The sequence below is a fragment of the Macrosteles quadrilineatus genome, unplaced genomic scaffold, assembly GCF_028750875.1.
Source record: "Macrosteles quadrilineatus isolate MER2022 unplaced genomic scaffold, UCM_ALF_1.0 Scaffold_9__3_contigs__length_116548681, whole genome shotgun sequence".
NCBI lineage: Eukaryota > Metazoa > Arthropoda > Insecta > Hemiptera > Cicadellidae > Macrosteles > Macrosteles quadrilineatus.
The window spans coordinates 47,224,627-47,247,181 of NW_026542602.1; the positions used below are offsets into that span (position 1 = coordinate 47,224,627).

The window sequence follows — 22,555 nt, forward strand, 5'->3', positions numbered from 1 at the left end:
TGCATAATTAATTCCCTATCCAAGTCTTTGAATTCACAGTTCACAGCTAATGTTCTTAGTCGAGAATAGAAAGAGTTAAACGACTCTGATTCTGCTTGATGACACTTCCTAAAATTAAATATTTCAAAAAGGACATTTTTGGTAGGAGCGAAATAGTCAGTTAATAGTTTTATAACATTTTTGTACGTTATTTCATTAGGTTGTGGTAAACTGTCAAAAATGTAAGCCACTTCCTCACCAGCTAGATTAAGTACTAGTGCAGTTTTCCTTACATCACTGGTAATGTCTGCAGCTAAAGCATACCTCTCAAATTGCTTAATCCATGTACCCCAACGCTGTGCGACACTTGCAGGATTTGTATGGGGGTCAAAACGATTAGGCTTATTGAGATCCATTATCCAATTATCCTCGTCGCCAGTTTAGTAAATTAAAACATAATTAACACAACTGAATTTATTGAACTCACAAATCAGACTAAACTAAAAAGTAAACAAAACATAATAATGTAAACAGTCATCTGACAGATGTTATAAATAAAACATATGGACTTATTTCTTGATACATAACAGGTAGAAACTTTTAACAAGGTAATAAAATCAAATATTCATACAAAAACTTGTATTTGTTATTTTATTTATAAAATAAAACTGGCAACATTTTCACCTGAACCATCCATTGGCACTGATTCCTTTTCCTGCTTGCTCATTGGTTCTGTTAACTTGATGGCTGGAAAAAAATTATTCATTGAATTTTTTATGTATATTACTCGGCAATCAAGACTGAGGCCTTTTAAATTTTTCAATCTGTTTTATATCACTGTTGCTGTATGGACTGAGCTAAAATTAGTTTAGTACAATATATATATTTATATATATATATAGATGTTGCCTTTCACAAAAAATTACGTGTGAACCTCGATGACACATATTCTGTAATTATTGTTTGCAATGTAATTTAAGTTAGCCAATCAAAATTTAATTTGGACTATTATCATACTAAATTTTGCAGAGCTTTAAAAAAGGGCCCATTGCCATACTTATCAGAGCTAGTTTTCAGCACTTCAAAGATAACAACTAGTTTCATTGATTCTGATAAGGACAAGACATTGGTAAAGCAAAACTAAAATGGACCCGGGATAATTTTTTTGCCAAAAATTTATATAATTCACAGTAGACTGCCACTAGTTCAGTTTGGTTCAGACAGCTAACTATGCTTGACTTGCATGTGCGTACACACCTAGCTTTATTAATTTTGACACATTGTATGGATTTGAAATGTATATACTAATTTTTGTGCTTATGTTTGGACTAGGGATGGTCAAGTCTCGAAATTTCGGGAAATTTTAAATCTTGTTACACGAGACAAGATTTCTTTTTGGCTGAGATTTTTATCGAGACGAGAATTAAAAAAAAAATAAATAAATAAAAACGCATGCAGAAAGTCAATGCAATACCCGCAATACAGGAGCGTGTTGTAGTTGCGTTTCCTTTGTGAAGGCGTTCTTATTTAATTAATTCTATAAATGTAAATATTACTTTAATTATTTTAATAATATTACTTTAATAACATTTGAGAAGTTTTGTTAAGTGTAAGCAGTGTGAGGAATGTTTTATTACTATAAAAAGTCAAAACAAGTAACTATTTTATAAAAATTAATATTGCTTTTATTTTATGATTTATTTTATTTTAGGATAAGTTGAACTCTATCCTAACTGATATCACTATGTTTCCTAATCGTAGGCATTTTTAATAAGTTAGGCGTGATTAATAAAAAAAATGTTATTCTAATGTTAAAAGATTGTAAATATTCTTGCCTATTATCATTATTTTTGTATTTAAACAGTCATCTAACAATGTTACAAAATCAGGTAAAAATTTTGAACGTGCATTTCCCGTTGTGTATGAGAAGGGAAATCCCGTCTCAATCTCGTCTCGAAATTTTATGAGAAATAAAAAATCTCGTCTCGTCTCGTCTCGAACTAAAAATTCAATCTCGTCCATCCCTAGTTTGGACCTTTTTCCTTCTCGGACCAGGGTCCTGTCCTCGAGTGTCTGAACAAGACAGTCTACTGTGTATCAAGTTTTCCTAATTTTGATTAAAAAGGAGAGGTTCGCGAGACAGATTTTCGATCAGTGCTGAAGTTTAGGGGTAGGACAAGCTATTAGCACAAGACAAACTATGCCAGCACTTTTAGTCCTGTATTCAGCACTTTTCCTACAAAATTCAGCATTCCCTAACTAAAACTAAAGTACAAGGCAATGTAAAAACATCCACTTAGCTCAAATAAATAAAATAGTAAAATAGTAAATTCCACTTTAGTAGCGAATGGCCTTAAGTTTATGTGTTCCAAGATTTATAACTAGATCCCAAACGAAATAAAAAACATTGAAGACATAGAAAAGTTCTAGATTTTATACAAGGAGTATCTATTAAAGAGGCCATACTACTCATTGGTAGATTACTTTGAGGATGACTGAAAATGGCCGCTATTTTGACGACCACAGCGCAGTGACGCTTCCAGTGGTAAAGTCTTCAAGTATCAAGTAGTGATGGGCTCGACTTGGAAAAAAAACTAAGCAAACTATCTACTTAAATGACGCTTAATTTTGTTTTGGTTGATGCAATGCTCGTATTTGTTTATTATATTACCAGTTGATCAAGTTTTGTAATGCTGGCCATCATGGTGTTGAAAGGTTTGATCAAAGCTCCTACGAAGGACATAATTTTATCCCAGAAACCTCCGCCTCCTGATCCTTCAGAAGTGTCTTGGGCAGAGACAGTGCAGGCTATCTGAAATCATTTATTCATACAAATTAGGATCATAAGAGTTTTCAAACAGCGAGGTATTGTGTGAGCAAATTTTACATTTATGATTGTTAACATTGTTGATTCTAAGTCAACAAAGAAGGGTTTACATAATTTTTATTGTCATGTTAGGCACCTATGAAGGTTTATTGGAATTGAATTAGGGCAGTATACTAGCTGCTATGTAAATAAAGTGTTGTGAATCAGCATTGCAACATACAGTGAAATTGAAAAGAAAGTGGTTCCGTGTGGCCGTGTGGTTGCTTCAAATTAGGTATGTTTAATTCTTGAACTGCACCGGATCACCGTTTACTTTGCTGGATACATTCCATGTAAGCCTTTTCAAGTCAATGTCGACAGGCAAATTCAAGGGAAGACCTTTTGAAGAATCCCCATAATAAAACGTACAGTCTGTGTGACAAATAGGCATTTATTTTATTTCCAGTGTGTGGTAAAAAGCTGAAAAAAATAAATGTAATAACAATCTAGGGATTTGTTAATATAAGCCTAAAATTAAAAAAGTATATATAATAATTAATATATATATATATAAGCCTAGCTATTTTGTCATGATCGGACAACTTTTACTGAGTTTTGCAGCCTATAGACAGATACATCTATATATTTAATACGCGACATGAAACTTTGTGAACAATAAGGCTTTTTTGTTTTAAGATTTAACCCCACATATTATATACCAAAATGTTCGTCTAGGTGTGTAGATGTGCAAACTGGCTTTAGATTTTCAAAATATATCTTTTTAAGGGCGTGGGCTGCCCTCAAAGTTCCTTCCATAAGGATAGCATTGTGATTGATTTGAATGTTATTATATTCTGAAACAGATGTCAATACATTAGTTTACAAAAAAAATAATTCCCAGCTGTTTTGTTTGGTTTTGAAATGTAAACAGTTTGCATGTTTTTGAAAATAATTAGAAACCTGGCAAAGAAATGTTATCTATAGAAACGACGAGAGAAAAGTTTTACATTATATTTTCGTTTATACATGCCAAGGACCCGACGAGAAAGAAATATTGCCGGTCGGACACGGCGAGTCAACATACAGCAAGCAATACAAAACGTAAGAAGCCTAGACGAGGAGCTGGAGCAGTTAGTGGCAACGTGTACTTACAAAATTACACTGACAAATACAAGATGCTGAATTCTTGCATTCACCTGGCGAGATGGCATTAAAATGTCAGAAATGTGATGCGCTACATTTAAAAGAAGAACAAAGAGGACGAGGCGAAGGATTTTCATCCTGCTGCTATAAAGGAACAGTGAATATACCACCATACCGGGAAATATATTTTATACAAGAGCCTACCTATTGGAGCTAATCATTTGTGTAGAAACGAAACTACAAAGAGAACATTACATCGTACAACTCTGCGCTCGCAATGGTCAGCACTCAAGCTAAAATTGAAGAACATAACGATGGAGGGCATTTCATGTATAAGGTGCACGACACAATTTATCAATCAATTGGCACCTTTCAACTGTCAGAAGGGGAGCATCCCACACATGCCCAAGTTTATATCTACGGACGTCGAAACCGCTGTTCAAGAAAGAATGCTAAAGAAAGCTAATGGCTCTTTCAGCACTGAACTCATGCACATTTTGACTCAACATTTGGTTAATATTAATCCATAGGCACAAGCTTTCAGCACGATGAGCTCCGTCCTGCAAAATACTCCTAAGCAAAAAGACCTTAGAATGCATATAGCCTACGATCGAGCTCAAGACCAACGCCGATACAACGACGCAACTTCTAACGACGTTGCTATAATATCCTAATTTATTATTTGTGCGAATTCGCACGGGTTCACCTAGTAACGATGTAAACAATGAATTGGTATTTTTGGTTTCTGAGCTCCCAATTTGAAAATGTAGCCTATAGCAGTCCTAGATCTCTTAATGATGTTTGGTAGACTCTATGATTTCAATAGAAGGTGCAAATTTAGAAACTACAGTATAATTAAACTCCTGAAGTTAAAAGTAACAATATTCACTTAAAAACAAACTACTACACAAGCTTTCCCCTTGTATATTAAAAACTGGAATTAAATTATATTTTAAGTTTTTGACACTATGTATCAAAAATTCTCTGTGGTTAGTAATAAAATGTTAACTTACTAGAAATCCAACTAAGCAAGCAGTTAATTGCAGGTTAAGTCTAAGTCCCATGAAAGACTGCATGTTTGATAAGAGAGACAAATTTTTACGGCTGCACACGTAGAGTGGTTTTTGTTTGCGGTGAGTTGTCATGTTTATGACACTCATAAACATTCGAGGTTGTTTAGTAACGGGGAAAAAGTTGAGTGGCCTTTTGAAAACAACTATGAAAAGGACACCAAGTTTAACTTTTTTGTTAATGTTGCTTAGATCCAGAAGTACAAATCTTTTTTGTTAATGGTTACATAGCAAATATATTTTAATTGCAAAAATTAATAATTTTATTCAGTCATTAAACATACAGCAATGGAACAAGTTACAGCAGACCTAATTTGTTTCAGTGCAATATCTTTTAGACAAATCAAAGATGATTTTGTATTAAAATAAGATTTAGCAAGCTTACAGCTTGTTGTTATAAACTAGTCCACCCCATTGATCAAAAAATGTTTTTAAATATTTAATGTCTTCAATGAAATGGATAAAGAATCAGAAGCAAGTCAAATTGGTGACATTAATTAATCACACAAATTAATTATTTATATTAATTTTATTGTCTGGGTAGCCGAGTGGATATAGTGCTCGACTTCAAATTTGAAGGTCGCTGGTTCGAATCCTAGCGAAATCGTTTCCAGGCCCAGATGCTATTATTCTCATTGGGATATGAATTAATGATTCTATCTAACAAAAAGTTCAACATTAGATAGTAACAAGACCAGGGTTTGGCCCGTTCCCTTTCAAAACGTATAATATGTCATGGCGTATAAACACACACAAAATAAATAAATATTAACAAAAAATACCCAATTCAAAATTCAAGATAATGCAAATAAATAATCAATCATTAGCAAAGTGAGAGAGTACAGTCATAGATAAATCATACTCCCTTAGTAGATTTGTCATCCTTATGGAACAGCTGAAGCCAATTTTATTGTTTGTTCTGTACGTCCAACTGTAGAGCTATGTTTTGTTTACAATTTGTTTCTTGTTATTTCAGTCATTTAAAACCTCATTTAATCATATAAAACGATTTAATCATAAAGAATAACTGGTCCCCTAGTTATATAACCAAATAGTAAAGCACAAATCATGAAAATAACCCTAAAATAATAGAAACAAAATGTGGTCTACCCCAGCGATCAGTGTGGACGTACATGAACTAGACATGAAAAACAAGCTTCAAAATTTACAATGGGATGAGGAGTCTAAAAGTTCTCTCATAATTTACCTTGAACATGTACAAGCATGTTTTGAAGGTAGAAGGAAGATTTTTGTACAGCTTTGGACCAAAACGCCTCCATCCAAACTCATCTCACTCTACGAAAGTGAAAAGCATCCATGGTTCTGCGCTGAGGTGGGTTATGTAAGCCTTCTGCACCATGTAGAAAATCACGATGTTACACATACTGCAGCTCTGTAAGGAATACCATTTTTGTATTAAATAAGGTTTTTTGTTGCTTGCGTTCTTGAGCTAGTAGTTTGTACTCACTACGCAAGCTGCATTTTTGTCAGACAGTATAATTTAATTTTTTAAATCTGGAATGACACCAAAATGTTGACATTTTTAGACAAAAAAATAAACGTGTTTTGCAGATTTGTGTCCACTAAATGTCTTTTCAGAAAATGTCATCAGTCTTATCATTATAACTGTACGATATTTCAGGTGTGAAAAATCAGTACAGCTGTGCAATATCTCAATATAGTTGTTAAATATCAATACAGTTCTGTATATCTCAGTATAGTTGTGCAATACAGACTGTTCTAGTGACAAATATGTGGTACCTCTGCTCGGAAATCCACAAATAACACAATCACACTGCTTTTACATATTGTAAAATCAAGCATTTAATTTCCAAGGATCATGTATTACTATGTCATTCATTACTGTAATCGTTTTTAGAGACAGCAACACCACATATGCAGGCATAATTTATGCTGAATGAATACAAGGTGAGTGTACAATGGAGTCATTTAATCTGTAAAGGTTTTTTACTTACTATCAGCTGTTTACGCTCATAATATTGCAATATTACTAGGATTTTTAGTTAGTTCTAAATCTCACCTGATTTCTGTAGTTTCCAATACACTCTGCACAGAATTGCTTATTTTCATTAAATGTCATTATCAAAAGCACAATTCTTAAATCTCATTCAACCTGGACACTTTTGACCCATTCAAGTGAACCACATTTCTAAAATGTCAGACACTTGGCTTATTTTGATCCAATGTTACCAGGCAAAACTCCCAACAGTCCCAACCTCGTATATCCGTCAAGCATGTGGGTTGACACCCTCACACTCGTCAGATTTATTCTACGGTTTGATCCCGACATCCCTTAAGCAACACTTGAAATATTTTAGGTCCGGTGACACTGGCAAACGTCTTCTGCGACCACGGCAACGCCCTTGAGCATATCTTGCGTTCTCGGCAACACCGGTAATCGTCTATCGATACCACAGCAACACCTTTGAGTATGCATTGTAGTCTCTGTGACACCAGTATTACCCGTGAGCAAATCTTACGGTCCTGGCAAAAGCGGTGATCGCCTGCCGTGATTACGGCAATACCTGTGATAGGTCATTCGGTCAACCGAAGGCGCACAGCGTTATCACCCCAGACAGGAAACAAGTAGATGGTCCGACAATAGGTCGGATCTATTCTTAGCTGCATGGACGAAGTCGCCTAGTGTGGCTGTAGCCTGAAACAGCTGATTCTTCATCCTGGACAACTTGTGAAAACGTTTTTGATTAAAACCTTAAGATCAAAGACATCTGGATCCAGGAAAACCATCAAAAAGCTATTAGCTCATAAGAATTTACTGACAACATTCTTACTTTCGCAAAATTTACGCGATTCAAGGGGAAGTTTTCTTCCAATATATTTAGCTAAATGTATTTATCAGCTGTCAGCTGTTGTTTCAAATTTACGGTGAGGTGGAGGGGATTTTTCCCTCAAACCGCCTAAATTTTGTGAGCGAAGTATAGTAAGCAAGCAGATATCAAGTTTGTCAAAGACTTGTTGTAGACTATTGTTAATACACTGTAAGAATCAAACAATATCACTTTTGCATTTCTTTTCTTTTGTAAATGTAATTACCGATCCATATTGCAATAGTGAATATGTTATTCTGAACCAGAAAATTTCTCCCAAGTTTAAGTATTATTGTATTACTGTACTAGTATATTAACAATCTAAAACAAAAGTCCCAAGTTACCCTAGAATAAAAGACAGGGTACTCAATATGCTTTATTACATTGATAAATACGCACAAAGTAGAATATTTTATATACTATTTTACCATTTGATTAAATATGACATGAATGTGTATTCATTTAATTTAATATAAATAAATAAGATAGTTCACTTTCACAGTAAATAAGGTTCTACTCCAAACTGCAGTACAATGGGGGCCTCAGAGTTTGCAGGTAAATTTTGGCAAAAAGCACCAAAGAATCAGATATCTCATTGAAAGCAAAATCTTCTTTTTTTAATTTTTCTTTTTCATAAAAGCGTTGCCTGGAACAGGGTTTACATTTAACATTAATAGTTACAATATTAATTAATGTTTTTGGGGCAGAATTATGCATTTTATCATTGCTATAAGGATATTGTTCTTACTAAACCTCTACTTCAATGTCAATAGTGTTAATTATTTAATGTTAGTTAATTAGTTAATGTGTTAATAATTTAATTAGTTAATGTCAATGTTAATTATTTACAATGTTGTCATTTTGATTATACTGATTGTTATTGATGTTAAGCATTCACACTTATTGTTATTGTAGTTAATTATTTACACTGTTTCTTGTTATTGTTATTAATGTTAATTATTTACACTGTTTCTTGTTATTGATATTGATGTTAATTATTTACACTGTTTCTTGTTATTGTTATTGATGTTAATTATTTACACTGTTTCTTGTTATTGTTACTTTTTTTCACAATGTTGTAACTGTTGAAATTTTACTCAAATTGTTCACCATCACCACCAAATTTCTTACTCATTTATTAATGTTTTCTATTGTACATCTTGTTGCATGTAAATCTTGTCTATGTATTATTTTGTAAAATGGCGATTGCCGTAGAAATGAATTTAAAAAAATAGTTCCTTAATTGTTTATCAAAACTTATATAAATAAACGTAAATGGTGAATTTGTTGAATCTCCCCCTGAACAATTCATTACATTTGTGCACTGTTGTATAAACACTATCAACAAGTATTTAGGAACAGGGTGAGGTAATAAGAGCACCCAAATTTATAAATGGTACAAATTTAATCCTATTTACCCTATATATTACCCCCCCCCCCCTATATATTTTTCCTACAGTTACCTAACAATGTACATGTTCCCTCACTGATTTGAGAAAGCAAAGTGGCCAATTCGCTCATCAGTGAGACAATGATAACATTGTCTCACTCACCCCAGATTTGCAACGTGAAGGCTGGAAATAGTGAGCGCGTAACATGCAGACAAGGTCGTATGCGCGCGAAATACATTGGTAGCACTGGCTGTAAATCAGCTGGTCAGCTGTTGTACTGTTGTATCATTAAAAATAATATTAAAAGTTCATTTCTGTATAAAAATATGTCACGTTTCTTTACCAATTTATTTGTTTTATGGTAACTGTAGGAAAAGTATAATGTGCAACTCGAGTGCAAAGTGCAATTGCCTCACTCGAGAAACCATTCCTCACTCGTCTACGGCTCGTGAGTAAGTATTTCTCTCGAGTGAGTAAATTGCTCCCTTTGCTCACTAGTTGCACAAATAACTATAACCTATATTATCACATCAAAACACAGGTTATCTTATGCCATTTTAACTTGATGTTATTATTTTTCAATTTTTTTGTTTGAACAGCATCTTTCAAGTGACGTCCTTGCCCTACTTGACATTCCTTTAGTTGCTTGAAAATTCCAACGAATGCTTAATCTTGCATTTCTTCAAGAAATCGCTTAAATTTTCTGGGAAATTCTTAGCTTTGGTTTAAACAAATCTTTGGGGTGACTTTTGAAAAATCTTGAACTGTAAGTAGCTTAGGGAGAACCCCCAAATAAAGAAAATAGCCAATGGAAAGTTTCCAAGAACGAAAGCCTTCTGCCAAACCTCTATGGACTTTGAGTAACTGCGAGCGACCCCCACTATTTTAAAAACTTTTCTGGTGAACGAAGAGTATTCCCATTTACACCGATTATTTTTCAGGGTGTAAGCTCTTATTTTAAATAATTTTACCCAGTTTGCATAGTTTTTACAGTGCCATGTCGACCATCAATGAAATGTGGTCCATTTACGAATTTTTGCAATAGAATCACTAGTCTTGAAGTAGGTTTCCACGGAAAAATTTAATATTTGATAAGGTTACTTTCATTACTAATTAGACTTTTTTTATAATACTATATCCATTGGAACACATAATTTCTGTACAAACAGTCTAATAAAAGGCTAGCAAGTTTTATGAATCAGTTAAAAAAAAAATAAGAAATATACAATGAGTGTTGGCGGCCCTTGTATTAAAACCTTTCCTGAAAATCCAATAAAGTGCTTAACAGAAAATATGGTGACCAAAATATGTTGCTGATTTGATACACTGCAAGGTGTGTACTGAAGTATTTAAACAATTACACTACAAGGCCAGGAAGTATGTGTTATTTAGGGTACAAGTGCAAGTGGGCCTCAGATTTCACGTGAGTACCGTGAATATCTTCCTAGGTAAGTTGTCTAAAATATATTTTGCCACACTACCAGCAACAAAAATACAGAGCAAATAAAAAACAACCAAAACATACAATCACAACTCTGTTTACACTTCTTTAGCACACAATTTTAACATTTTTTAAATTAAAAACTAAAAAGGTAATTTTTTTTAAACCTCTCTTTTATATTGTGATTTGTAAAAGTGCACTGGGCCTGTCCAAACCTAATACTTACAATTTCGCTTTGTTGAAAGCCTACTCATATTGAGCCGTCATGAAAAAGTGCTCTTTTAGAGCGTTCGGTAAATTTACTCGCACACAGGTCCTCTAATTCAGTTTTATTCTTAACGGGGAAAAACTGGTGACATCCATAGAAATGGGAAGTGTACCTTAGTATTCAACGTCAACAACTTAAAACAAAACAAAAATGTTTTTATTATAAATATTTTACCTACCCCACCAAATCACAAAGTAGAGTCGCCAAATGCTGACGTCTCAAGCTCATATGAACCCACAGGCGGTTAATACCCACTCTCACTGGTACAGGGTTCTCCTCCAAATCCATGTAGCTTCTATTTTGACGGAGAATACGATGAGCCTGAAGGAGCTTCTCTGCGACCACGATTCCCACAACCCGTTTGTGAGAAACTGCCATATACATCTGCAAGGGAGATTAAACGTGGGTTTCTTTTTGTATAAATTACCTTAGCAAAGAAGGGCCATCAAAAAATTAATAAAGGTGTAAAACTAACAGTTTTTGTTTTTAGCATTGATCAACATCGCCATCTTGCAAAGTCATGGAAATGAAGTTGTGCTTGCAAAATCATGATGAATTTCAACTCATCATTTTTTCATCAACTATGAATTCTCCAAGACATTGACTCACACTAAGGTGCATATTTTAAGCTAAATATGAACAAAGGTGGCTGTAGAATGAAGTGAGATGAACTGTGTAGCTTACTAAGATTAGCTGTTTCATTAGTCAGGATCATCAAAAGCCCAATGGTGAAGGATATAGCTGGGCACAGATTTGAACCATCAAAAACGGGTCGCCGGAATTTTATCCCCCTGGAATTTTACCCCCTGGGCAAAGCTGACGTCACTATGACGTAGTAACCTGAGTGGCCAAAAGTTTGTTCGCGGCCGGAATTTTACCCCCGCGGATTTGGAAGTCTAATGAATAGTCAGAGCGTGATTAATTAGATTAGCGATAAAAACCGGAATGAGGTGTATAGTCAATGGTTAAAGTTACAAATAAATTAAGATAGGCTACTTAATAATAAAATGTTAACTAACTGAATGAAGATAACTAATAATCATTCTCACTAATTAATTTATGTATCTGGCCAGGGGGTAAAATTCCGGGGGTAAAAATCCGGGGGTAAAAATCCAGGGGGTAAAATTCCGGGGGTAAAATTCCGGGGGTAAAAATCCGGGCCGTACATTCTAGTTTTTTATAATTTGATGTGTTCTGATTAAATTCACAACCGTGAAAATATATGTTTAATTCCGCGTTTAATCCATCGAGCTGATGTCGCGAAACTCAAAAGTTCGCGGCCGGAATTTTACCCCCTGGTTTGTGATGTCACGTTTGCCCAGGGGGTAAAATTCCAGGGGGATAAAAATCCGCTACCCCTCAAAAACTACTGATGAATTGATTAACGAACCGGCAACCTTCTGAAATCCAGGCAAGCACTGTAATTACTCAGCTAGCACATAAAAAAACAACACTATAAATACAACTGATACACAAAATTAACAGATATTTACAAATCAGGTTTTATCCTCAAAAATAGGAGAGCATTGTACTAATATTATATATTTTTTACAAAACTGTAAATCATAATAAACTTGTATTTAGTTTTTTTTTTTACAATAAGAGCTTACCTTGCGATCACTCTTCTGAACATAATGAAATATATTAAAACAAGTTCTGTCCCCAAAGCCTATCTCTACATCAATGTACTTGAGCACTTGTTCGGCCTTCAGTTTGAGAGGATTGGTGCTTGTCATTGGAATGTTATACACAACGATTGTGTTTGTGTTGTTTGCTGCCAAAATCAGTTGTTCATCCAGCAGTAAGTCCTAAAACATTAAATTAAACCTAAAATAGGTAAATAAGTTTAGATGGTGGAGGTGACAAACACGCCTGGCTTTAGAAGAGTGATTGTTTCCTAAGTCTTAAAATTAAACCCCTCTTGCTGTGTAAAGGTTCATCAAAAATCAGTTATTACATCATTATTTTGTACAGGACATAACATCTGCTTCACTAATGTGATAAAGCTCAACTGAAACGGATGAGTAATAAGTTTTCATATCTGAATTCCTCAGTACCAAAATGTTGTCCAAAACTTTTCAGGCTGTATAGCAATTATATACAGGGTGTCCCATGAGGAGGCTGCTGTAAGTATATTGTTAGAAAATAAATAAAAATATGTCTAACAACACTTGAAACATATACAGGGTGATAAAAAAGTCCCAGGACAGTTAAATATTAAAAAAAAAATTAAAATTATTTAAAATAGAGCTACAATACTTGGTACAAAGTTGCAGGGCATAAAACTCTATTTTAACACATATTCAGTGATCCAATAACTCTTCAGGGGGACGGCCCACAATGAGTCGGGAAAAAATCTTAAATAGAAGCATAGGTCAATATGCACATCAAATTAAAGGTCTTTTTTAGTAGAATACAATGCCGCAAACCGCACTTCAAATGGTTGATCCTGCGCAAAATGACAGTTGCTCAAAGATTCATTTAATTTACATTGCTATTATACGCTTACTCCTCAGGGGGCACAGCCCTAGGAATCGGAAGAAAATTATTAACGTAAGCATAGGTCGATATGCACATCAAATTAAAGGTCTTCACTAGTAGATTACGATGCCGTAAATTCAAGCTCAAAAGAATGCCTGAGTAAAAAATGGCAGTCGTTCAAAGATTCAAAATGGCGGATTCAAGAAATCTTTGAACATCTGCCATTTTGCGCAGGATCAACCTTTTGAAGTGCGGTTTGCGGCATTGTATTCTACTAAAAAAGACCTTTAATTTGATGTGCATATTGACCTATGCTTCCATCTAAGATTTTCTTCCGACTCCTTGTGGGCCGTCCCCCTGAAGAGTTATTGGATCACTGAATATGTGTTAAAATAGAGTTTTATGACCTGTAACTTTGTACCAAGTATTGTAGCTCTATCTACATTATTTTTTTTAAATATTTAACTGTCCTGGGACTTTTTTACCACCCTGTATTTACACTTATACTGTTAACTCACAAGACTCTAAATAGATATAAAATATGTGAACATCAATTGGATATTCCAATCCAACAGGCAAATAAGAATATTTCGCCATCACAGCATTTTCTACTAAGGAAGGTTTGAGTAGTCTTCAGGCCCAATGAGGAATGGAAAGATTACCTGGCTACCATTGTGCCTGAGTACCTCTCCAATTCAGTCTTCTTCCACAAGTTCTACATATAATATCTATATAAAACTATTCCTATACTCTGTTCACATAATTTAGGCGGTTTTTTGAGGGGAAGCGATTCCATCCCCTCCCCCTCACCTTAACTTTGAAACAACAGTCACAGCTGATCAGCTGATATACATTAAGCTAAAAAAAAGTGGTGGGGGAACTACGACCCAGGAAATCTTCCCCCAAAACCACCTAAATTTAGTGAACGTACCATAGCTCTGTTATGGTGTACACAGCTATGATGATTCACATTGTAACTGTCAAACCCCCTAATTCATTTCACAAATTTCTATAGAAACAGTGGTTTAGTGGTTCCCACTCTGATTTTTCAAAAGAATCTATGAAAGCGACCCCTTTTTCCCCACGACAAAAGTGAGTGTGTCCTTGGACTGGAAAATTACAACTACACCACTGTATTGGAAATTAATACCTACATCCTACATACTGATCTTTTTTTTTAAACCTTTACCTTATTCCTCCATAAACTCCGTAACTAATTGCACTTACCTCGCAACACAACAGAAAGCTGTAGTTGTGTACTTTCTGTATATGTGCGTCAGACCAGCAAAGTGGGTGCTTCGACACTCCGCATGCACACGGTGGAGGTTCTCGTGGATATCCAATACTTCTAGCATCCTCCTCCAACTCTCTATCCAACATTTCTTCCTCCCTCAACACTCGACTCAGGGTTGCCACTCCAAGAGTGCCTGGATCAATGTCTGTAGAATACAACAATCATGAAAATTCTTTGTTGGCCACTCATTTGACTGTCAGAATTACAATTCATATTTATTCATATTTGCTGTGTTGGCTGTCTTTTGGTCTAAGAAGAAGAATGTAAGACCTTAGAAAAATTAGCTTTTTCTTAGTCCAAAATTGGACCTTTACTCGATCACTCAGCACAATAAGTTCTAAACACTTGTGAAAAATCAGCCAGTTTGGATAAACTGAGTTTTTGGTTATTCGGGGCACTTACTTGTTTGGAAAATCAAACTTCAATGGTAAATTAAAATAACCTAGATGATTTTTAAAGATGTTGAAAATATAGATTTTTTATCCTCACAACATAAACCAACAATCTATAATATATTTAACTGTGCACAGGGATTAAGTGAAAAATACAATAATATATTACCTATAGCACGTTTACGAAGACGTTTAGGTTTCTCCAAAACAGTTTGAAAGAGGCCTCTAGCAGAGCGGCCATCTACAACAAAAAAAGAGGGGGTGACAACATTTCTTTTAGAAAATATGTTAAACTTTAACTGCATATGATTTTTCATTAAGCTTACTGATAATATTAGACTTGACACCAACAACGGTTTGGAAACAAAGATAGACGCCAATTTCAATTGGTATAACAATGGCTGCTGCAAAATCCTTCAAAATCTTTTAACGAAATCCTAACATACCACAGCAATTATTGTGTACTAATAATTTGAGTATAGCCCCGTTCACACGGGGCGAGTTTACAAGTTACAAGCCGGATTTTTTTCACACAGCTAGTAAAATAGCTCAGTGTGAACGACGTACTTGCTCAAAAGCTGCTTGTAAAAAAGCTCTGGAAAAAGTTGACGCTGCCGCTACTTTACAAGCCAACTCGCTAGCTTTTGAGCAAATAGGCATGTAAAGTAGCCCAGTGTGAACACAGTTGCTTGGGCTTGTGCGCATGTTATCCGAAGATGTCGGAGGATTTAGTTCAAGCAAGCTACTGAGCGAGTGGAAAAAGCATCGTGTGAACTACTACAAGTGCACTCGCCACTCGCCGGCGTCTTTCTACACGTCGGCGAGTTGGCAAGTGGACAAGCTCCGTGTGACCGAGTACACGCACACTTGCCAACTTGCCGGCTTCTTACACGCCGGCGAGTAGCGTGTAAACTCGCCCCGTGTGAACGAGGCTTATGTTTATTTTTTGTCCTTTTATCTATTCATAGTCATTTTCACATTATTTTATAGCATTGTTAGTCAATTTAATTGTTTTAAGCATTATTACAATTGCAATGTTTAATTTCCAGGGTAGCTGAGTGGTTAATACTCACTTTAAAAAATGAAGGTCGCTATTTGATTTCAAGCAAGATTGTTTCCAGATCCAGATGACATTTGTAATTGGACTATCGATTAATGATGATATCTAATAAAATGTTAATGTTAGATAGTAACAAGGATTCGACTGTTTCCATGGGCTACACAAAAACATAATAAATGCCACAGCCGTAAATATACACAAAATACAATCCAAAACAATATCTTTCAATCTGTTGACCAATGACAATCAAAAAATTACACTCAAAAAGTGACATTCAACTTAAACAAAATTTAAGGTGTAGCGCCGTAGCGGGCAAATCTGTATCTGTATATCTGTAATCTGTGTTATTTATTACTTTTCCAGGATTCTTATCACATTAGATGTTATATTTAGATTATTTAACAATTTCTCTAATTTAGATTATGCTGTTACAGAGCTGCTAACTAACACTGTGAAATCAAAAATTGTCTGCAACATCCGAAACTGAAAGATGTACCTGAAGATGTTGAAGTAGATCTATGCTCTATTCTTCGATCATGTCTTCTCTTTCTGTGGTGAGATCTATCTGATGACGATGATTTTCTAGAATCTTTATTATCTGGTTGTACATGGAACCCAAGTGTCTGGTCAACTGCTGATTTGTGAACTAAGCAGTGTAAACAAAAGAAAAATGTTCATGAAACCAAATGTTTACTATGTTAATTGTTAACGAGTAAACTAAAAAAATGATACTTTCCTAGGTGCAAATAGTAGTATTCACAATTTCATGAAACTATATCACAGTCAGGAGCTATATTTTTTAAGCTCTATATGATGACTGCAATGAAAATATAAAAATTTGAACATAAACTCTTTAGTATTTTTATTCCCCGGGGCAATCGAAACAAAAATATTGGTCCCAGGTCTACTGTCGGGGAAAAAAGTTTAGACACTCGAGTTTGGAGCTCTACAGAAAAGTAACCAACTAACTTAGAAAAACACGTAGTATATATAAATTTTCGTTGTTTTATTCTACCTATTCACATAAAAGTATACACAAGGGAACATGGACCTCACCAAACGGAAATACAGTCAATCAGATTGATCATGTATTAGTGGATAAAAGGAATAAAAGATGGATCTTGGATGTGCGCAGCCTCAGGGGAGCTGAATGTGGATCTGACCATTACTTGGTACTGGTGACAGTAAGACAGAGGCTAACAGTTGAAAGAACCCATGTAGAAATCTAATTCTGGCCCAGGTTCTGGCCAGTACTGGTACAGTACTGGCCAGTACTGCTACAGTACTGGCCAGTAATACCCAGGTTCTGTCCAGTACTGCCCAGGTTCTGGCCAGTACTGCCCAGGTTCTGGCCAGTACTGCCCAGGTTCTGGCCCAGTACTTCCCAGGTTCTGGCCAGTACTGCCCAGGTTCTGACCAGTACTTCCCAGGTTCTGGCCAGTAATGTCCAGGTTCTGGCCAGTAATGTCCAGGTCCTGGCCAGTACTGGTTAGAACCTGGACCAGAACCGGCCAGTACTGGCCAGAACTCACCAGTACTGGCCAGAACTCACCCGTATTGGCCAGAACTTGCCAGTACTGGCCAGAACTTACCAGTAACTGGCTAGTACTTGTAGATTCTAGACCAATAATCAATCTTGACAGAGTACAGTATGTAAATAAAGGAACCGAGGTTAAGGTAATAAAATACAGATATTTGAAGTAAAAACTAGTCAATTAGTTAAACCTATATTTATTGAAAAATTAAGTTTAAAGCAAGACAAAATTTATAGGCCTACATGTTTAGATAATTTTCAAGGGTAAAAACTGTTACCATCAATAATATTGACTCAACTTGAACTCGCTCCCCCCCCCCCACCATGGTTTTAAACCTCTCTGGATTTGGATCCAGTCCAGTTAGTCCAATTGAAGGTTTGGGTTTGGCAATGGCTTTGACCTTTGACCAATGAATACGAATACACAATTTAACGTTTTTTTAAGCTCAACGCATCGCCAACAAAAATCTAACACAAGAGGACAATAATTAAGACGAGGACAAGACAGAAGTGAGAAGAGCAAAGACGAAGATAACTATTTTTTTTTGTACGAGTTCCATTCCATTCCAAAATCAAATCCGATCCAATCCAACGTGACGCACGCCGGAGCGGAGCGGAGTTGTTACTAACTAACCTCAAATCTCAACCTGTCAGTTGGTCAGTTCAGTTTTGGTCTCGACATCTTTATTAACAGTTAATTTCTAACTAAGGTGTTCTTGTCTTAGTTATATCTTAATATTAATCGTAGAACAACGTTCTACCTAATTTGCTGTGAAAAATATCTATTCGTGTGGAATCAGAATGGATTATCGACAAAGAATCAGGTCGAACTTGGCAAACCATCAGGTTTATAGACAACTGAGTTCACAGGCCTCATTTTAGCAAAAAGTTGTAAGTAATGCACCACAGGTTAGCATAAGTGTCATATTATTAAGTTGTCATATTAAACTCATAATATGCCTTAATGTTGAGGTGGCTGTTAGGTTTAGTTTTTATGTGTCCAGTACCTAGTATAGGCCTAGGTAAACTTTAACTTAGGCCTACCTTATTCAGTGCAACAAAATAAACTAGCCTAGGCCTAGTTCCAATTTTAACGATTTTCTACTCATTGAAGTGTTAAATTTGGAGTTGTGAAGTATTTAGTCAGTATGTTACTTCATTATTTGATCTCACAAATTGTGTACGGTACGGTAAGTTTAGGCCTTGATAGCCTAGGCCTATGACTAGGCCTACAAGTAAAGCAAACCTTGATTGGATTTGTAAATTAATGATGAGATTCGATTGCAATTAAGTCAATTTTTAGTACCGGTAGCCTAACTTTTGTTCAGCGTAGGTTCCGTTTGGGGTTACATTTGGGTACAGTTTCCGATTGAAACTATCAAATGGAAAATATTGATTAATAATCGATTTTGAAATATATCTAGGCCTATTTTATAATTAAACTATCATGACCTAACCTAACCAACCAAACTTGCTGATGGTGAAAAAATCGCATGAAGGCTTACTAATCGAATCGATAGTTTCAATCAATATTAGCATAGCCCAGTTAAGAAACTGTACCCGCCTACTTAACTTATGCCTAGATCAAAAGTAACTTAGGCTTAAACATCAAAATGCAAAACTACCTAATGAATAAGTTAGAGCCTACACAAAAACATTGTTTTTCATTTGAATGGGCGGCTATTTTTATTCACAGATTGTTTCGTTAAGTAAGTTATCTTAGGCCGGACTAACTTAACTTAACTTGATGTTTGGTTATGTTTGCTGTTGTATTTTATAATATGAAGCCTACTAAGTTAGCCCTGATTATGTAAATAATATGATAAATAGGTCTTAGCTTAAGTGCTAAGGTAGGCCTAAGGCAGAGAACCCATGATGGGTTACATTAACGGATTAAATATTAAAATAGTCTACTTCGATATAACTTAGGCCTAACTATCGATTAACATGTTTCAATCGATATAAATATTGAATTTCAATATTGATTTTCGTTTACAGTAAGTTATGGCGTTTAGGTTAGGTTACCTACCTAGTTTAGTTTATGAAACTTATTAAAAAACTATATGAATAGGCCTACAAATTGATGTCTTTGTGATTGTAATCTGTTAAACAAACCAAAGTAATATCAACTCTAATACCTACCAACAATTTTACTTTGATTGCTACTATCATAAACTAAACTAAAACAACCTAACCGCCGCAGAATGTGTGGAAAAAGTCTTCTTGAAACAACAATATTGATACAATTGTTACAATGGATATTTACATGAAAGCAAACTCATCCGATACAATATAACTACAGAATATAGTAGGTTCTCTACGGAACTGCACCCTTGGAAGTGCCAACATGAAAAAAGTACGGTAACAAGAAAGATAGGCTATAACATTTTTTTTTTAGTCTTTTTATTTTAAGTCCCTATAACTGAGTATTTAAGTAGGCCTACCTATTTAACTTTATTTATGGCCTTTGAAATGATTTTTCATTATACTTATATAAGTTACGTAGCCTATTACAGTAAAATTTTAAGATGGCCGCTTAAGTTAACCTGAATTGGGATAAAACTAGATTACCTATTAGGTCCTATATTGATTCTAAATGGTGTAGGCCTATTGCCAGGTTATTTTACAAAATCAAGTTTTAATTTGATTATTGAGATATGTACAATCTCATTTCTATTCAATATAAATCTAGCCTAGCCCGCATTAGGAACTGCGCAGCTTATGCGGCTATACATTAAAAATAATGGAGTTGTTCAAGTCTGCACATGTACATTGAAAGCGAATTAGCCCAAACTTAAAGACAACCCAACATAAAGGCCAAGCTGAGCTCTGGAGATACAAATATACTTACATCAGCTCACCATTTTTTATAGTTGTAACTTGTCTGTTTCAGGTAAAAAAAACTTTATGACAACTACTGTACTACATTTATATTCTAAAGACCATTGTGTTAATACTATAAATCTGACATTATTAATTTGATTAATAATTATAACCCCGACAAATTAGATTCATTGGATATTTTGATTGTTTAATTTTTTACATTTTCAATATAAAATTAAATTTAGTATTGTAGGGTATTATCAATAGTATTCTTTTTGGTGATTTTACTTTTTCATACAACTTTTATTGTAATTTTGCAAAAAAATAATTTATTACCTAACCTTGATTTTTGTTAACATAATTTGTATTTTAGCATATGTAATTTTCAAATACAAATTGTTTATTGCTAAAGGTGTCTTATTAATTCATCTTCCATATTGGTTCAATTCTCACTACTGTATGATCCAGATACTGGTCCAGTATTGGCCAGGTTCTGGCCCAGTACTGCCCAGGTTCTGGTCCAGTAATGCCCAGGTTCTGGTCCAGTCCTTCCCAGGTTCTGGCCCAGTACTACCCAGGTTCTGGCCCAGTACTGCCCAGGTTCTGGCCCAGTACTGCCCAGGTTCTGGCCCAGTACTGCCCAGGTTCTGGCCCAGTAATGCCCAGGTTCTGGCCAGTACTGCCCAGGTTCTGGCCCAGTACTTCCCAGGTTCTGGCCCAGTACTTCCCAGGTTCTGGCCAGTACTGGCCAGTTCTTGCCAATTTTGGAAGTGCCCAGAACCTGGGCCAGAAAATTTTTTTACTGGCCCAGAAAATTTTTTTCCACATGGGAAGAGAGAAGACAAAAGCTGGAAGAAGACTAGACATTGAAAAAATTAAGAATGATCAGGTGCGCAATAGTTTTGAAGTAGCACTACACAATAGGTTTCAAATCCTAAGCGAGCAAGAAGCGGAAGATGAAGAACTGGATGTTAATGAGGAATGGCGTAGAATTAAACATGGGATTATGGAAACAGCAGAGGAAGTCATAGGATTCAAGAAAAATGACCGTAATGGGAAACCATGGTTTAATAGAATGTGTGAAGAACAAATAGAGAGGAGAAGGATAGCAAAGCGGTGCCTCCTAAATAATGCAGTAGAGGAAAATAGAAACCAATATAGAGAAATGAATAAAGCAGTCACGAGAAGACTTAGACCAGAAAAGCGCAAATATATTAATAGACAACTAGACAAAACAGAAAATGACAGATACGGAAATAATGCAAAGGATTTCTATGCAACAATTAGGCACTTTCAGAAGGGATACATACCCAAAGCAACAAGTGTTAAAGATCAAAACGGAAACAAAACAACAGAGAAGGCCAAAGTTCTAAATATTTGGAAAGACTACTTTGAAAACCTGTTAAAAGAAGAAGATAAAGATGAAAATGAGGAAATAGAATATTTTCAAAATGTACAACCTTTTATACCAGAACCATCTCTACAGGAGGTTAAGGAGGCAATACAACTTTTAAAAAATGGGAAAGCTCCTGGGGAAGACGAAATATCAGCAGAAGTTTTAAAACACAGTGGCGAAATAGTACATAAGGCAATTTACAGACTTATTGAAAGAATATGGAGAAAAGAAAAAATACCAGAGGAATGGAGCGAGGCTGTTATTGTACCACTTCACAAAAAAGGAGACAAAGAAGTTTGTAGTAATTATAGGGGAATATCCCTACTTAACACCACATACAAGATACTGTCCAAAATAATTCTGAGGAGAATCAAAATATATGCTGAAGAATGTATAGAAGACCATCAGGCAGGCTTTATAAGTGGACGCTCAACAGCAAACCAAATACATGTGTTGCAGCAGATAATATCAAAGTATTGGGAGTATGATAAAGAGTGCCACATCCTGTTTATTGACTTTATTAAAGCATACGATACCATAAAGAGACCCAAACTCTGGGAAGCAATGCAAAAGTTTGGGATACCGGACAAGCTGATACGTTTGACAAAGATGTGTGTGGATGGATCCA

General features: G+C 35.2%; 1 protein-coding gene and 2 long non-coding RNA genes across 5 annotated transcripts in view; 1 reads left to right on the top strand and 2 right to left on the bottom strand.

The window, feature by feature from the left end:
- Nucleotides 1–603: 603 nt before the first annotated feature.
- On the bottom strand, nt 604–5,028 carry LOC129002310 (uncharacterized). Its single transcript, XR_008491565.1, has 3 exons — nt 4,942–5,028; nt 2,651–2,791; nt 604–726 (listed from the first exon to the last, which is right to left on the bottom strand). It is a non-coding gene; the product is annotated as an uncharacterized LOC129002310 (long non-coding RNA).
- Nucleotides 5,029–6,358: 1,330 nt separating this feature from the next.
- Nucleotides 6,359–22,555, bottom strand: part of LOC129002308 (uncharacterized) — a 36,187-nt gene continuing 19,990 nt past the window's right edge. For 2 of the 3 annotated variants that reach the window (XR_008491564.1, XR_008491563.1), the window contains exons 8-14: nt 16,671–16,820; nt 15,284–15,355; nt 14,656–14,867; nt 12,558–12,755; nt 11,126–11,331; nt 7,040–8,493; nt 6,359–6,391 (exon numbers count right to left, since the gene is read on the bottom strand). Coding sequence is in view for 1 of the 3 variants with exons in the window: in XM_054430009.1 (XP_054285984.1) it covers nt 8,361–8,493; nt 11,126–11,331; nt 12,558–12,755; nt 14,656–14,867; nt 15,284–15,355; nt 16,671–16,820 (971 nt within the window). In the remaining 2 variants the exon portion in view is untranslated. Of the gene's footprint in view, nt 6,392–7,035; nt 8,494–11,125; nt 11,332–12,557; nt 12,756–14,655; nt 14,868–15,283; nt 15,356–16,670; nt 16,821–22,555 lie in introns of those variants that run through there. The other variant, XM_054430009.1, reaches the window with a different exon arrangement.
- LOC129002311 (uncharacterized) lies at nt 18,065–20,942 on the top strand. Its single transcript, XR_008491566.1, has 2 exons — nt 18,065–18,599; nt 20,602–20,942. It is a non-coding gene; the product is annotated as an uncharacterized LOC129002311 (long non-coding RNA).